The 18441-nt window shown below is 44.0% G+C and overlaps 1 protein-coding gene across 1 annotated transcript in view; it reads left to right on the plus strand.

Moving 5' to 3' along the window:
* clasp1a (cytoplasmic linker associated protein 1a) overlaps positions 1-18441 on the plus strand; it is a 55957-nt gene that overhangs the window by 7826 nt on the left and 29690 nt on the right. Inside the window, exons 3-15 of the mRNA XM_080478423.1 lie at positions 1906-1984; positions 2517-2620; positions 3308-3399; positions 3888-3963; positions 4086-4183; positions 4758-4828; positions 13042-13182; positions 13301-13374; positions 13501-13593; positions 13684-13829; positions 15782-15917; positions 16046-16116; positions 17470-17529. Of these exons, the coding sequence (XP_080334549.1) occupies positions 1906-1984; positions 2517-2620; positions 3308-3399; positions 3888-3963; positions 4086-4183; positions 4758-4828; positions 13042-13182; positions 13301-13374; positions 13501-13593; positions 13684-13829; positions 15782-15917; positions 16046-16116; positions 17470-17529 (1241 nt within the window). The remainder of the gene's footprint in view (positions 1-1905; positions 1985-2516; positions 2621-3307; positions 3400-3887; positions 3964-4085; positions 4184-4757; positions 4829-13041; positions 13183-13300; positions 13375-13500; positions 13594-13683; positions 13830-15781; positions 15918-16045; positions 16117-17469; positions 17530-18441) is intronic.

The following is an 18441-nucleotide window of genomic DNA, read 5'->3' on the forward strand; positions in this document are numbered from 1 at the left end:
ATTTTTTGAACAGCAACAGCATATTCAATATTTTTACAAACGTACAAACCATCAGCACCCAAACACCTCCATCCCACCCACAACAGAGCAGAGTCAAACACTCCCAGAGGTGACCTGCTTCTCAAACTACTATGTAAGACAGTGCAGATATTGGTTAAGCTGACTGACCAATGAAACGAGTCAATTAAAACCAAACATGTTCAGTGCCATCTTTACTGTGACATGTGGAGATTGTCGAGATACATGCCCCATTTTAAATAATACTTCTCTGCTCTGTCCAGTATCCTATATGACGTGTTGCTTCATAGGCAGCAGCTCTGCCCAATTCAATTCTTCAGTCCTGAGGTTCCGAAGGTTCTCCAGGCTTCTCCCACTTCCTGAGGATGATCCGTGAGCCAATCATAATAGCCGTTTGCATCCAATATTGCAGCGATTGTGGGAGACCAGACAGCACTGTACAGTCCCCCGAGAATATACAGTTTTGGACGGAGCACAATTTGCCTTTTTGACGACATTGACAATGTACTTCTGAATCTTAATCCAAGACTGGCTGATGTTGGGGCGTGCCTATAGCACGTGTACCAGTGTACCTGCATCCCTACTACACTTCCAGCAGGCCGCGGTACCTTTTAGCCTGAGCCTACAGCGCCAACTCAGCATCCAGTAAAATCAATGTAGTATTTTAATAAATTCATTGTGTTTTTTAACTGTTGGCTCGAGCTGAGCATGAGCTGGCATTTGTCACAGCTCTCTCTTTTTCTGTCCATCGGTGCCTACATTGGCTCCAGCCAATCAGTAATACACACTGCATGGTGAGACTGAGGCTCGCCCCACTCATGCAACCATCAGTATGGATCAAGAGAACACAACCTGAAGCGGCAAGACGGAGACCAATAACCAGGAACTAAAATCCTCACAGAAATGATATGCAATTTAGGAGGAAGCTTTACTCACAGGCAAGAAAATATTGTAGATAGTCTTAAAGAATTAACAACATACTTTGCCTACAGTCCTTTTTGGTGACACCAGGTTGGACACAGCCCTACCTGCCTCATAATGGCCAGTCGCCCCTAGTACTGCCACACTGCAAAGGATTTTGTGTTTGATCCACAGAATGAATCACATGGTTTTCTTTTTGGATACAAATGTAATCATTCATCATATTTTTTCATATAAACTTAAACATATGCTCTTTCTTCATATAAAATCAACCATTAATCTGATTAAATGTGCATGTAAGTTGCACTAAATGATGTAAACAGAACATAAAATCTGACCCAAGCGATACCTTGATTTATGAGTGTTTTCCTAGTTTGTCCACCGGATGGCGGCAGAGCTTTCGCTCTCACTGTACCTATAGAATATTATTTTGACATGTTATGGAGTTTTTCCCAAAATTACACAATGTCCCAGAGATGTGTTTGGGCGTACCTATGTGTTGACTTGTTTTTAGCAGGGATGCACTCACTATGCTCCTATTAAGCAGCTCTCTCACTCCATGACAAGGAAAGATGTCAGAAGCCGTTCCAGCTTTTAGATCAATACTCGCACTCGCACACAGTCTGCTTGGTCATGGTGCTGCATACACACTGCTCTTCAGCTGCTGTACAGCTCCTCTATCTTTTACCACTGAGGCCTGTCACCGATTTAAGGCTGCTTATTATTCCCTTTAATCAGCAGCAGCAGCATCAAAACCCCTAAATGTTGTTTTTACTCACAATACACTGCTGCTGAGGCCGGCCCTATAAACTGGTCTGGGATTGTCTCTCACAAAATGAATTATGTGTCGATGTGTTTATTAGAAAAACAAAACTGAAATGTGAACACTGTCTGTGGTCTATTTGTTTTAAATGCTGTTTTAAAAATGAAAACGTGCTAAGGTGCATGTTCTTGTGTGTCCACTAGGTGGCTCTGCTCGGATTGGACCTCCTATCTGCAGTAGTGACCAGGTTACAGGAGAGATTCAGGGCCCATGTGGGAACAGGTGAGGCGCACAGGTTTTCATCTCTTACATACAACATACAATGACTGTATCTGCTCATCCACTGAAAGAACAGGGAAACCTATCGAGGTGTTATTGGTGAAAAAGGTTCAAGTAGTTGTGTACAGTGAGTTGTGTGCCTGTCGATTTATTTTCTCTCCACAAATAAATAGGCTGAACGCAGCGATCGTTTTTCACTAAATATCTCAGCGGAGGTCTGTGACGTGTGATTCGCTGTTGGAGGAAATGGAACCTGTAACTCCTGGGGAAGAACTTCACACCCATACAGGAGCACCACATTTACTGCAACAATTGTTGTATTATTGGAGAGAGAAAAAAAAATCTACAAATTCCATTTTTACAAGTGTTCAAATAACATAGAATGCTGGCAGGAATATTAATTTCACCCACAGCTCTCCTCTCCAAGTTTTTAGATGGTAATAGAAGAAATCTGACTCACAGCCTCTCTGTCTGATCCGGATTGTTGTGGTTTCTTTTGTTCTGTGGTGAATGATCCCTGGTTCCTCCGGCTCAGTTCTGCCCAGCCTCATCGATCGACTGGGAGATTCCAAAGACCAAGTCCGAGACCAGGACCAAACTCTGCTGTTGAAGATCATGGAGCAAGCCACCACGCCACAGGTACACACACACACACACACACACACACACACACACACACACACACACACACACACACACACACACACACACACACACACACACACACACACACACAGATATTAAGTGCTCAGTCATGGTCCAGTGTATGTATTTCAGTTTGTGGGGTAGCACTGAAACGGGTTGGATGAGGAGTTGAAGTGAAGCACTACTATAGAGCACTTTAAAAAGAACTATAAGAGGATCTACTGAAGCGTATATGTAAGACGAGGAGGGGTTAAGTTGAGGGGGTCACATTGTATATTGATTTTTTATAGTTAGGATTTCTGTTATCGGCACTGGGTGGATTTGTGACGGTGCTGTGGAATTAGGACCCAAGCGCTGACTCAGAGACCAGAGTAGGTGAGCAACAAGCCCAGCAAGTATTTCAGTGAACAAGTGTTAAACTATAGATTACCATGTGCAATAAAAGCTCATTTGTTACACAATGAATGACAAATTAAAAACCAGTAAACCTTGGATAATGTGGTTCAATCCATTCCTCCCTGTTAGTGGATATCGCACTGCATGAAGTGTTTTTCGGAACAGAACAGTCGATTTGACTCGGTGTCAGTGAGGTACAAATTGGTGCTTGGAAAAAAGCAAAACAACAATTCTGTGAAGCTTCTGATGTCAGAGCGCCGATGTCGCTGGTGTGTGTTGTTGCAGTACGTGTGGGACCGCATGCTGGGGGGCTTCAAGCATAAAAACAACCGGACCAGAGAAGGAGTGTGCCTTTGCCTTATTGCCACATTGAACACGTGAGTTCAACGCCTCCACACAGTACCTCCACATCTCTCCATCCTGTAGGTTTAACTTGACACCATGTATAGTGCACACACTCCCACTGACCAGTTAGAAAGAGACTTCTTCAATCTCACAGAATTAGGTGAAAAAACTGATCTCAACAACATAATAAAATCTCCTTGAACTCCTTCATTTATGGCTAAAGTTAATGACACGCACCACAAATGGCCACCAGGGGGCATTCAAAGTCTGTTTTCATGTCATGTTGACTATGTTCATCTATACTTGTATATTGATTAACAGCATGTCAGACATCCATTAACAGGCAGGTCAGTAAATGCAGGGAAACATTTCTTTTCCCTCTGTACACCTCCACAAGTTCCGACTCCCAGCTTTAACGTGAAGGGTGTAGGAATTACAACTCATCTTTTGTGTCTCACGTCTCCTTCAGTTCAGATGTCCACCCATCTCTGATGCTGCTTCTATAACCCTTCTCTTCCAGATACGGAGCACAAGGCCTGACCCTCAGTAAAATCGTCCCTCATATATGTAACCTCCTCGGAGACCCCACAAGTCAGGTAATCCCAGTCATGCCAGTCTCCGTGGTGGTGGTGATGATCTGTGTCTGTTAATCCACTCCGTGGAGGAGTAACTAGAATATCATCTTCAGCTGAGGAGATATCGTTGTGTTGTTCGGCAGGTACGTGACGGAGCCATGAGCAGCCTCGTGGAGATCTACAGGCATGTGGGAGAGAGGGTGAGACTGGATCTCAGCAAGAAGGGTCTGCCTCAGTCACGGTACGCCAGCCCGTCGCCGTGTGCCCCGGCGCAGCCTCAAACGTGGACTGCCACATTGCTATTTCATCCAAATACAGTTCCACAGAGCCCTGCATGTCTCTCTCACTTACACATTCTCTCACACACACACACACACACACACACACACACACACACACACACACACACACACACACACACACACACACACACACACACACACACACACACACACACACACACACACACACACACACACACACTCAGCTCGCCTTCACCTTCAGACTTTCAATATTGTCTTGTCCAGAGGTCTGTGACTTTTATGACTAAAACAAATTTAAACCATTTTTGTCATTTTTCTGCCAGTTTCACAAAAAAACATGTTTAACCTTTAAAGCGACAACACCAGCTCAGAAAGTTCCATTTTTTTTAAAATCGGTTTTCAGCTCTCTTCTTCAACTGCTTCCCCCTGTTTTTTTTAACGATGAAAGATATTTTGCCCAATACCATTTTCAGTCATGTTTTAGTTCTTTTTTCTTTTGCCATTCTGGAGTTACGTTTGTATTCATCGTGGCGCTCCTGTGCTCCCTCACAGGTTGAATGTCATCTTCAGTAAATTCGACGAAGTCCAAAGATCTGGGAACATGATGATGTCATCTGGCTCGGGTGAGTCCACATGGAAACAGGAATGTGTCGGGGGGGGGTTTCTGTGTGTGAGGAGAAGAGGAAAAGCTGGGAGTGGTGACACAGCTCCATGGCTGCTCCTCGCATGGTGCCTTCACTTCTATGTTTCCCCCTCTGGATCAGCACTTTCATCGTGTAGGTTCGTGTGTGTGTGTATTGCATTGAAAGGAAAGGATGGAGGATCAGGAGGGGGGTTGCGGTGCAGATAGAGACCCTGCAGCTCCCACAGATTAGTTTTCTTCACAGGAGGAGGAAGACTAATTTATTCACAGAATTCATCCCTGGTGGAATTTATTCTTCTATACGCCAGCAATGCATGCGATATTCCCACCATGAATCACAGTGTGTTTGTGCAGATGTGCCTCACATTTAACCATGAATATTCAACGCCAAGCCGCTCCTGAAGTGATGGTTTGCTGCGTTAGGTTTGCACAGAGCGATGGCCGCTGCTCAGGCTAATGCTCGTGGTGCTAACTAGTGAGACATGGTTCAGCTGCAGTGGTCAGATTGAAATGTGGAGGTGGGATTAAAAATCTCAATCCTCTGTCAGTGTGTGCGTCGGTTCTGGAGATGGGATGTGGAGTTGGCCGCGGTGGAAACTTTAATTCTGGTTATTCTAGGGATTATGATATCCACTTTATACTTTTCCTCTCACGATCGAGTGAGGATGATGACTTTAGTGCAAGAAATTATGTATATTTGATGGATGTTTGAGTGACACTTGATCAAAAAACAAATTGAATGTGCTCTCTGTTTTCGCAAAAAAGGCTTTTACTGCAGGAATGGAAAATAAAATGATTCTTTTCCACCCAGTACCCACACAGTAAACAGTTTTCAACATCTCCTCCCTCACTAGTTCCACCAGACGTATGAGTTGATACTGTTTTATCCACTTTGCTTGTTAACCTGCACCAGCTGCTGCTGCTGGACGCTGGTTGCTGCAGCTGGTTGTTGCTGCTGACTGCTGCTGGTTGCTATTGTTTGCTACTGGTGGCTGCTACTGCTGCTAGTTGCTGCTGGTTGCTGCGGCTGGTTTCTGCTGGTTGCTAGTTGCTGCTGCTGGTTGCTGCTATTGGTATCTACTGCTGCTGCTGACTGCTGTTGTTTGTTGCAGCTGGCTGCTGCTGCTGTTTGCTCTTGGTTGCTGCTGGTGGTTGATGCTGCAGCTGGTTGCTGGTTGCTGCTGTTGGCTGTTGCTGGTTGCTACTGGCTGCTCGCTGGCCATGCTCAGGCGAGTTTGAAATGTTGAATGTCAGAAGAAAACTCAGCTCATCACCACAATGAGCTCAAAGATCTGCTTCTCTTCACTTGAAGCTTTAAAGGCTTCAAGAAGCTTCTGGAAGATGTTGAGTCTGAATACACGGTGCAGGGAAAATGCTAAATGCTAACCTCCGGAGCACTGCAGGAAGCAAAGGGCGTCTAATTTCAGCAGATTTTATAAACTGATATTTTCTTTTTGCTTCATTTTGCCAGTTTTCCGAGCCTTTTCCCTTTTAAAATCATGCCTGTCAGTTTGAATTCACCTGCAGCTGTCACTCATGCAACACCGACACTCCTGTTTTATTCCATATTTTAATTTCCCTGCATTATGGCTGGATAATTTGGGGGAGGGGAATATATCACGGTCAATGAGTCCCCAGAGCTGATTTTCCTCTCTGCACCGTTTCAGAGCATCAAACTAACCTGCGACACGGCTGTGGCGCAGATGGATAAATGTTTGATGTGTTAGCGGAGTTGTGACCTTTGTGCAGATGCCCTCGCTGCTGACTGGAGGCCATTCCAGCTGAGCAGGCTGCTTTCACAGAGGAGACACTCAGACAAAGACCAGGCTTTCAAGCAAGTCTGAGCTGACAGCCTGAACACCGCGCTGTTCATTTATTAGCTCGGGACGAGGGCAAAAAGTGGACAGAGAAGAAGTTGCTGCTCTGAATCCCACCTTTGTGTGGAAATGCCTTCCAGCAGGCTCATGCCGCACTTTATTTCACTCACATATTTTACTGTTCAATAGACGCCTTGTGTTTCTGGCGATGACACTTTGTAAATACAGGTGGTGGAGAGCCTCTTGGCCTGCGAGGCGTTATGTAATCGCTCTCTGGAGAAAATATGACAATGTCATCTGGGTTGTTGCAGTTTAAGTGTAGATAAATCACATTTTCTCTGTGGGGAGTGGAGCTAGACAGTCAGCTGGCAAGTACGATCCAGAGAAATGCCTCTCTGTGTCGCTTTAAGGGATTTATCTCAACATCCGACTGGCTACCTCAGCTTTTCTCGGTGAAGCTCGTCTCAAACAAAATCGACAAAATAGGTTTTTACTTGATTGCACAATTTCAATGGTGGATAATCCATGTGCATTTGTTTTTCCTCTTATTGTTTAAATCAGTGTTTTAAGTGTAATATCGCCACATCCCAGTCCCTGTGAGAGTCGGGTGGTCAAAATGTTAAATGTAAAAATGTAAATTTAGTGACAAATTAACAGACCGTGTGACATTTCACCTCCTTAAAGTGAACTAAAGACCAGAATATTACGGAATATAATAATATATAAATGTGTTATGTCTTCAAATTAGAGCTTCACAGAAAAATGCTCCAACAGAAAAACAAGTCTTCGTTTAAACATGAGAAGGAATGTGCTCAAGTGCGTCAGTGGTCTGCACTGTTAAGCTGCTAACTCCGTGGTGTGGTCCATTTGTTGATGCTCTGCTTAGATTGTGTGTAAATCTGTTGTAGTTGGCCCTGAGAAAAATAATTAATGACTATCGGTGGAGGTTTCTTTCGTCCATTCATTCCGTCATCTCGGCTCTTTATTTGCGCCACTGTGAAAGTGAGTCATTCTAGCAGTTGTTTGATAGTCCGTCATTGTATCCATCACCATCAGCTGCTTGGCTCCTCGGCTGACTTTCACAGCTGCACTGAAATTGACTTGGATGACGACTCATTTAAATTTAACCCCCCCCGCCCCCTCGATCTGAGAAGAATGCCCACTGTTCATGTTGAACATCGGGGCCTCTGGCTCAGTTTCACAGCTATGCCAACAGTCTCAGATTGAACTCTGTATACCGAGAAGAGGTACACTCATGAGAAACGAGGCTTCATATAGTGTGGAAATGAGCAGTGAGGAGTTAATGTCATACATCACATACAGGGGCAATAAAAAGCATTTTCCTCCAAAGGAACACATGCAAAAGAACAAGGAGAGAATTAAAGCTGCGAGCAGCGCTGGATGGATCCTCGCACACCCACGCTCGTTGGAACGTGGCGCATGCTGAGATTTGGCGCACGTCGGAGTGCGATTAGAAATGTGGGCTAACTAAATTTGGGTTGAATTTATTGAATGACAGCCGCATTCACCATTTATTTTGGGATTGTTTATATGCATTTTAACTCTGAGGACAATCACAGCGATAACTGGAATTTTTCTTTAAAAAAAATCATGGATTTTATTTTTAGGCCAAGTCGCCCAGCCCTAGTTTACAGGTAATACAATTTGAAGATATCTGCAATTATGTAATTTATTACAACAGACTTTTGCGTTGCACCTTCCAAGGTCAGCAGAGGAATTAAATAGAGTTCTTATGTTATTGGGAGGAGGCCATGAAACAGCTAAATCTGAAATATGAAGGAGATTGAGGTGTGTCAGCCAAAATACAATGAAAGTATACCATTTTCACTTGTAAATAAAACAGGACCTCTAGTTACTGCTGACAAACATTTCACAGATGAGCACACATCCCCTAAAGCATGCTAAAAGAAAAGTAGCCCTACACTTGCTTTACAAGGGTGTTAAACGATGACATTAGTTCACAAAGCCAGTTAAAGTGAGATGGAGGCAGAGGGAGGCATGCTCTTCTTCTGACTGTAGCACAGGCGAGGAGAGAAGGGGGGGCAGAGTAAAAGAGAGAGATTGTGGAGGGATAAATAGAATAGGCAGGGTGAGCGAGCAGCACAAAGCAGCCATTTCTGTAGCATTCAGCAGGAGGTAAACAGAGAGCGATCAGCCGTGTGTGGAAGCAGCTTTGCACCATGACAGCTGGAGAAGGTGAGTTTTTCCTCCTTTACGCCTTGCATGCACTGCTCGGGGATGATCCATCCTCCTCATGGTGCACGTGTGGCAGTTTAACGAGGAAAAAAACAACCTGCCCCTTTAAACTCTTATGTAAGGTTTTTCATTCCTTTTTTTTTTTTTTTTTGGGTATCATTTCTGTTGTCTGAGGTTTCTGACTGAGTCTGAGCACTCAATAGTAAAGCAAGTGGAGGTGGAAACGGACGCACCTGACGCACTTTTCTAATGTCTCAAACTAATCAGGATGGCTCCTTAAGGGCTCCTCTTTTTGCCATTGTGGGAGCAGCCTTGTCTCATTTTAGAGCCTCTAGTGGGCGCTTATGTGTTCCCTGCCAACACTTTGCTCCCGGTCCAACATTGCCCAAGAGATCAAACTGCCAGTGTACGCTTCCTAATGCTTGCTATGATACGCATGATTTGTGTCGTGATCCATTCACTCGTTTCTTCATTTATGTACTAACTTGTCTTTAAATGTTATGTAGAGTTGCCACATTCTAGTATGTGACATCGAATTTTCAAAATGATGGTTTCAATTCAATTGTATTTACGTAGCCCAAATACAACACAGCAATTTCAAGGCACTATTGCAGAGAAAAGCCAACATTTACACTTGATAAGTGACTGCAGAAAGGAAGAACTCTCCTTTTTGATAGAAAGAAGCCTTTGCCTTTAGTTCCATTGTCGAAGATCCTGCAGGTAGAGAGAGAGAGAGAGCACAGGCCAGCAGTCTAAACCTACAGCAGCTTCACTAGAAAATGGTCCAGGGTGTCCCGGTCTCTATGGCAAAGAGATCCTTCAAGTGCCTTTCACGAGTCTCACCTAAGAGTACAAGTGCTCTAAAGTGAGACTCCAGATGACTCTGAAGGACTCCAGAGACCAGACCATCAGCAATGCTCCACCTCTCCAGTGACACTGTGTGGCATGTCCAACTGTGACGAGGAGGCTTTGGCCTTACAGTAAGTAAACCATCCAGGTGTAAGGCCTCAACATCAGAGAGTCGTCAGGATGAGGCAGAAAGAAGTGCAAAAGCTGCCTCTCTCGCCAAGCAGGGGCAATAGACAAGGTGGGAAGGCCGGGAGATGAGAGAACTCGGCTGGAGGGAGCTCTTGGAAATGGAGGCAAGCAACATCGGCTTCATCATCAGAGCCACCTATGATGTGGCATCAGACACTGTGAGCAAGAGGAATACCACTAATGCCGTGCCCCTGAGAGCAACCAGTTCCATCACAGCACCATCATTCATCCAAGAGGGACAGAAAAAGCCCAACCATCCCCCGACCAAACCAGTGACTGGACAGCTAGCCATGGCCTGTGATTTATTTATTGATTTATTTATTGGTTTGTATGTAGTTTAATAACTTTTTGCAAAAGTTACTCTCATGAATTGCATGGAATTTTCAGGGATGATTTGTCATCATCCAAGGACTAATCGATTAGATTTTAGGGAGTTAACAGCTAACTGTTTCTGAATAAATCCCCCAATATTGTGAACATTTGCTCCACTTTGTTGGAGAAGAGCTGTCGAAATCAAAAGAGTGAGCATCATAAACAGTCGTTGTTATTGTTGATCTATCGGCACATGAGCAGAAAACCCACTGAGAGCATCAGGTGCACTATGTGCTTCAGACCAGTTGCTTCCCTGCCAAAACAGGGAGGATTTAAAATGTTGCACTCTGGAAGCCAACTTCAAAAACTATGTTTATTACAGGCTGTTGCTGTGTTAACAAAATGTGAGAAAAGTGTAATGTTTTCACTTGAAAATGTTGTATAGACAGAACTTCGTCTTGGTTTCTTTGACATGTGCAAATCTAATTTGATGGACTCGGATCAGGTGAAACCCCGGTCTCCACCTGGGGTGTCTGTGATCTTTTTGTCTCAAAAATGGTGCTTTACAGTCACATATTTCCATTATGAATCAGTCCCTATCGAGTTAAAGCAATGAAATCTTTTTGAAAATGTCTTCCAGAGTGCTACATTTTCTTGTTGCACATCGTCCACACGACTCTTATCTTATCTTATATGCAAACTACAGTGTTTCAGTCTTACTCGTGTTCCTGTGGATGCAACGTTTCTGAATCGGAAATGAAAAAGCAGATTCTTCTGGTGTAAACAGCCCCTCAGTCTGTCTCATGTACAGCAGATCGCTGTATAGTGTGAAATGAAGCTTCAAACACAGACAGTATTTATATCCGTACAACCTTCAGCCATGACTTAAAGAAAACAAACTGGGAGAGCAGCAAATGGAAGGATTGTTCCACATACATCCTTTCCACCAATGGCTTTTCAGTTTCTTCATCAATCACAGAAAGCCCCCGCTGTTGGCGGTGTTCCCAGGGCTTACTGTGCGTGTTTGTGTTTGTGTGTGAGAAAGCACTCCCTCCCCTCTCGCCGTTACATAAACAGTGCGGACACTGCAGGTCCATCTTTAGCTTGAGCGTCCAGCTGTGAGGAGCCGAGCCAGTCACCTTCAGCTCTGTCACACCCTCTCAATTTCATCTCGGAGCAGAACCAGCGTTTCTTTCTGCTGCTCCCCAACGTGGAACGAATCATTTCTCTGAGCTGCGAGGGTGAGACTTACAGCCTCCCTAAAGCTCCGTTTGTGTGGCGGATTTGGTGCGACACAAGTGCTTCTGTTCCAGTGTGGGTGCAGGGGAGGCGAGGGAGGCGTATCATGGAGCTGCTCCTCTAAGGAAAGTGCTAGAAAGAGGAGGGAGGGAGGGAGGGAGGGATGTGTTTCCTTAGGAAGAAGCCCTTTGATCATCCAGTCAGGGTCAGTTGCGTCTGTCACAGAGCTGAACTGATGAAATTTGTGCAGATTTCATGTTAATGAAATCTGCACAAATTGTCACCGTTTGTGTTTTATGACATAACGGTGATTTCCAGCAGTCCTCCCTCTGTTATGTAACCTATCAGATAGACTCCATCTTCAGCAGGCCTGCAGTGGGCAAGCAGGTCTGAGCCCCCTTGGCTATCCCTGAGGAGAAACAGGAGGTGGAAAACTTTCATTTAAGTACTCTGTTTCTTTGTTTTTACCCATTTTAGATCTGCTTCTATGCAGAATGTTTCCTCTGAATCCTTTGTGCCTGCAGATTCTTTCTGGTTTTGGTTCAGAGTGCAGCGTTGAGGAGAGAAAATCCCCGTTTGAGACGGATTACAGCTCAGTTTCTGCAGATTCAGCTCCCTGTGTGGTCACAATGTGTATACTGACATCTAGTGGACATCCAAGGTACCACTGGCATGAGGTATCCATGGTTTACTCGTCTCCTTTCACACTGAAACAAGGGGAAACATCTGCAATCTTCTGTATTTTTAGGTCGTAATGTATCGTTTGAGTAGTTTGACACACTCAGGTTGATTTTGGACATTATAAGAATAAAAATGCAGCTTGCTTCTGCACTTAATCAAGGTTCATGGTCTTTATTGTCATTTCCATGCTTCCACATCCAGACGAAATTTGTTTCTCCAGCAGCGTATGTAGGCATAGAGTTTAGAGAATGAAGTGAAATAAATAAAAATATAAGAATCTAGGCTAAGTAGTGCGGCGATATAGAGAACAGATAATAAATCCAGTTTGATGGCATGGGGCAGCATTAGGGCTTAATGCTGGATTATGCTTCCCACATGACCGTGACTCATGGAATCTGCGCTAGAGAATGTGCGTGGCTTTTATACTCCATGCGGCGTCTGCTCCCAAACTGCAGGGGGCAGTGCATCGTGAACACACGTCCACCACAGCACTAAATTAGACGCCAACAGGTGATCCTGAGGAGAGCGGAAGGGAGTGGTAGCAGGCGACAACAACTGGTTGGATATTGGCCGCCCCAGCTAGTGATGAAACTGGACTCCTTTAACTGAATCAAGGATTTATGAGTCGTTCATCAAAGTGAACCGGGTGTCTGAGTCATTTGAGTCAGTTGCTCACATGCACTTCCTCACTGTCATTTGCGAATGCCCACCACCTCGACTAACCCGCTCGGACTTGAGCCCCAGATTTGAGGGAGGGTGGAGTCTCACCAGTTGGTTTTTCTACGACGTGACTCAGAAACTATCCGAGCTCAACTTTGGTCACCCTCCAGGCTGTTGATAGGGCAACGCAATTAAACTTTGATTGATTGATCTGTCTCTTGTGTTGCAGATAAGAACTTTGAGGATGAGGACTCGGTGGACGGAGGCCGGTCCTCCTCCTCCTCGTCCTCCAAAGCGGCCACTGGTGGCAAGAGGGCGGTGATGAGCTCCATGAGGAGACCCAGTTCTGCCAGCTCCACGAAGATCACAGGTGAGGAAGAGGTTTGGCGGCACTGTTAAAGACCTGCTGCACACCAAGAAAAAATATCGTTAGACACTGTGAAAGATTTGACCTGTTATTAAGATGACTGTTTAAAAATGCTCTCAAGCTAAAGAAGCAGCAGCTGGAGCTGTGGATGAAGAGGATTTCATGAAGGCCTTTGACGACGTGCCCCAAGTCCAGGTGATTAACCGATACCTGAGCGGCTCTTTCTCTATAGATCATGGGCTTGTTCTCTTTTGCTTTTCTTGATTTTTTTTACATACTCTACTAACTTTCAAACCTTCCATGACTTCGTCGTGTGCTCAGATCTACTCTAACAGAGAGCTGGAGGACCAGCTGACGAAGATCAGAGAAATGCTGTCTGATGAGAAGCATGACTGGGAGCACCGAGTGGTCGCGGTAACTCTCCCCTCCGTCCGCTCTCACATGTAGAATACAAAATAAAGGGGGAACAATTCAAACCTGCATGTGCCTCGTCTCCCCATGCAGCTGAAGAAAGTGCGTTCACTTATATTGGCCGGGGCTGTGGAGTACGAGGGTTTCCCCCAGCAGCTGAGGCTTCTGGAAGCCCCCTTGAAGCTGTCGGCTAAAGACCTGCGATCCACGGTGGTCCGTGAGGCCTGCATCACGCTGGGGTGAGACGCCCACCTTTCACCCAATTCAACCCAAAGTTAGCAGAGAAAATCCTTTCGAAAGAAATGACAAAGACGTGATCTGATTTAGAACATGTACGCGGGTAATTTTAATGAAGTCGTTCTTCCAGATAACAGTACTCTTTCTCTTGCCCCCAATTAACCCCTCATATTTCCATCTAATGTGTATGTTGGGTTGCACCTTTTTTTTCCAATTTCTGCCAAAATACGAGGCAATTCGACAAAAAACCCCAAAAAAACCTAGTTTCATTTGGAAAATGACCTGATTCCTGATAGAAACTTCCAGTCTGGCTCCATCTCCTCTGTGTGGTTTTCCATGAATAATGGAACATTTTGGAGGTGGGAACACCAGCACTGAATCACCAAAAGTGAGCCGGACGTCTCTCCAGGCTCAACCATGACTTTTCTTTATGCTCACATTTTCTTCCATCATCTTGAACAGCGTTTCCAGGTGGGAATTGTAGAATTGACTTGCTGATCATATCCTCCATACACAATTTAACAGGCCTGGCTGGCAGGGAAACTTACCCTGATTTCCGGACTATGATCTACTACTTTTTCCTCGCGCCTTGAAACCTGCAGCTTAAACAATGACGCGGTTAATTTATGGATTTCTGCGGGTTAATGAGCTTCGTGTCGCCGATCCATTCAGCCTCGTCACATCAGACCAATGAAACTGTCGAACGGGTCACGGTTGAATTACCGGTAAATCAAAACGCACTCACACTAAGTTCTTCAGACGTTCTGCACTTTCAACAACAACAAAACATAAAAAAAGAAAAACGGAATCCCGCAGTGGAATTCATGCCTTGTTACAACATGCACGCCTGCAGCTTATATATGTACAATTTTCTTTGTCTTTTTAAATTTGGTGGGTATGGCTTACATTCAGCTGCACTCAATAGTCCAGAAATTGCGGTATTGATTTCTTCCAGATTGAAACAGGCCCACAAAAAGTAAAGAAAAAAAAGGAGGGGAAAAACCCCCAAAACCAACAACAAATAATCTTTTGGATTTTCCATGTATCTTCACACGCTTGAAAAGCAGTAGGAGGAAGTATAGCGGCCACATTGTGCTTGTTAGTGTCTTAATGCTAAAGGAAGCTGTGATTATGTTGGATTCACACTGAGCATCTCGGGTTTCACTCCCAACATATTTGTTCTGAGACAAACTTTACTCAGAAACATTGGAACCGATTCCTTTAAGGGTCTCAAAAAATTATAGCCACACATTCAGGAAAAAGGAAAAATACCAATACGTTCTGCCATTTTTAGGAATTATTGGTTGTAATGCACGTTGTTATATGCAGAGACTTAATGCAGTTTCTCACAGTCGGTCAGTCAAACTATCAGCTCGGTTGAAGTGTTACTTGCTGTTCAGTTTTCTTCCATCACTCGTCGTAACGGTGTCTTTTGACAGCTCTGACATTAGCGTGAATATGGAACTAATTGGGTCACGCTGTCAAAATACTGCACTTTTTCTTTCTCTAGCAAAGCTAATTAAAATCAGTTTTACTTGGATGTGAAGCGTGCAGCGGCCTGCTCACTACTCCAAACATCCGTCTTCTGAGACGAAATCCACCCCTGATGAGGCGGAACGGAGCAAGAGATGCAGGAGCTGATGAATAGATGGACCTACTGGGAGATCGCCAATATAGATTGTTCTTTTTTTTTTTTTTTTGCACAATATTCACACAATATTCTGTAAGATATTTTCATTCTTGAATAAGTTCTGTGGGTATTTCACATTTACCTCCAGTTGGCAACATTACAGCCGATTCAGCAGTACCCGTTTCCCTGCTTTCCCCCCCGTCTGACAAAAGTTTCTCACTTTCTCTGAATTCTTGAGTTCAGTTGCATCTTACAGTGGGGAGATTTTCATTTTCTTTCAGGTGGATCAGTTGCTCCCTTTCACCTTCTTCCTTTCATCGGCAGATATCTGTCGTCCATTCTGGGGAACAAGTTTGACCACGGAGCGGAGAGCGTCATGCCCATTCTGCTCAACCTGGTGCCCAACAGTGCCAAAGTCATGGCCACGTCCGGGGTGGCCACGATCCGCCTCATTCTGAGGGTGAGTGAGGGAGGACCCTCCCCAACCCTGCTGATCGGAGAGGATTGTGAGCACTGATCTGACCTGCTGATGTTTCTCTCTCTGTGTCTCTCTCTCTCTCTCTCTCTCTCTCTCTCTCTCTCTCCTAGCACACACACTACCCTCGCCTCATTCCCATCATCACCAGTAACTGCACATCCAAGTCAGTGGCAGTCAGACGGTAAGGCTTCCAGGAATGTGTGAGAACTGTTAATTCGCTGTCTTTTTTTCTTTTTTTCTTTAGATGTTTGGTCTTTCTTACACATATTATCGACACATATTGTATTAAAAAGTGTTGAGCATGTTACTTAAAGCCAGAAGTGGAAGCTAATCAGTCCTTAAACCAATAAACACACATTTACCAAGTCAAAATGACCATTTCTGACTGTTACAACAAAGAAACACACTTGATGACTGATCACTTGATGAAATGTCGCAGTCTTTTGATAAAACTATTTGGATTCTGACTTTTTTCCTTTTTTAATTGCTTTTTATTAACATAGATAATATTACAAAGTAGAACTACACTCGGTAGAGCGCACACCTTACACGCAGAAGAAAACATAACCTTCTCAGCCAACTGTCATTGGTCGCCCAATTTTCATTGACGTTAATCAAAACCCACTTGTGTAGTTAGTATACTCGACATAGCGGAGAAAAATGTCTGGATTCATACAGAGTGAAAGGCATAACACTCTCAAACTTTGATTTAAATCAAGTTGCTGCCTTTTTAATTTATTTCCTTAATTTCCCCGTAAAGCACTGTGAATTGTCCCGTCTGAACGGTGCTAAAGAAATAAATTTGCCTTCCACGTGTGGAGACGGTATCGTTTTACTGCCTGTGTAAAAAAAGATACAGGCGTGTTGCATTTGTTCAGCGTGTTCGTGTTCTTTTGCATAGTCGGCCAATTCCATTTGCCAATGCGGCATGATTTTAGTATTTTAGCATTTTGAGGACAAAAACAAGTTTCCTGTCAAATCCATGGAAACTGACGCATCATGTAGTGCTTCATGAAGCTACGCTGCAGGAGAGATCAATTTCATTTCATATTTGTTTCAAACAAGCCAAGGTTTACCAACGTGAACAGTTTTGGGGAATAGTTTCCTCACTACATCCACATTTACTGGGTTTTTTGTGTGTGTTAACATATTGCTTATTTCAATTCAATAAATGTGAAAAGTTGAATGTCTTTCTTGAGTTTCTTGGATCCTGAACAATCTGAGAAAACCACATTCCTTTAATGCTGTTAAATAAAAATCTTCTAGATGTTCATACATAATTTACAACTGTTACACACTCTTTGCATTAAAGACTATTTTACATTTTTATCAGTGAAACAACAAATTCTGCATTAAAAATGTCTCCAAACAAATCTTTTTGGGTAAAAGGCAGTCATCTGACCCTCCATGTTGGTGAATGCACACATTGACCTCTTGTATAGAGAAGTCACTTTAACACACTCTGTTCTGCTCAACAAATGTCTGACCAACACTGAAATCACTTTTAAAATCTTGTTTTTTCTTGATTCTTTAGACGCTGTTATGAGTTTCTGGACCTCATGCTGCAGGAGTGGCCCACCAGCACACTGGAGAGGTGAACACAGCCTCCAAAGTCACAAAAACAAAGACTTTATGCACGTACACATATAAATTTAACCTTCAAAATCTTTTTAGAAAATTATTTTATCTGTAGTTTATGTTATCCAATCAAATATCTTCAATTATTTCATTTTTCTCACCTTCATCACGTCTTAAGGGGAGCAAAAAAATTATTATACACTTAAAAATGAATGAAACACTGAGTTATATGGCCTGGAAATAATAATAATAATAATAATAATAATAAGTATTTCATCATTTAAAAACTGTGCATTTTATATTAGAAACAACATGCAGCTTGTGAGTTCTTTTACATTGAAGTAAACCTTATTTAAAAAATGATATACATCGTTCTGAACTCCTGTGAGGAGACAGTTCTTCTTCGATGTTACTGCAGCTGAATTGTTGATAATATGAGAAAATAGAGTATTTGTTCCTGTGCAGACGTCTGTCCTATGAAGTGCCTCTGAAGTAAAGGCACATGCATCAGTGTAGGAATTTACCCTCGTCCTCCTCTTGCTCCCCCTCCCCCGGTCCTCTTCTCCCTCTCCTCCTCCTGCTCTTCCTCCTTTTTCTCCCTGTCCTGCTCCTCCTCTTGCCTCGCTGCTCCTCCTTTCTCCCCCTCACCCTGCGCCTCCACCTCCTGCTCATCCTCCTCCCCCTGATCCTCCTCCTGTTCCTCCGCCTGCCCCCGTTTCCTGTTTCTGACGGCTCCTTCTTCTACTCCTCCTCCTCCTCTTCTTCCTCTCCCTCCTCCCCCTCTGATGACGAGTTCCGTTAAATTAATGAATCCTGAGGGATCTGTCGTCGTGTTCCTCGCTCTGTAACCATGACGACAGAGGTGGCAGGGACTTTATAAAGCATGTGAACGCCGCTGCAGGTGGTCTCATTCCCTGAGGACCACCAG

The sequence above is a fragment of the Lipophrys pholis genome (genome assembly GCF_963383615.2).
Source record: "Lipophrys pholis genome assembly, chromosome: 13".
Taxonomy (NCBI): Eukaryota; Metazoa; Chordata; class Actinopteri; order Blenniiformes; family Blenniidae; genus Lipophrys; species Lipophrys pholis.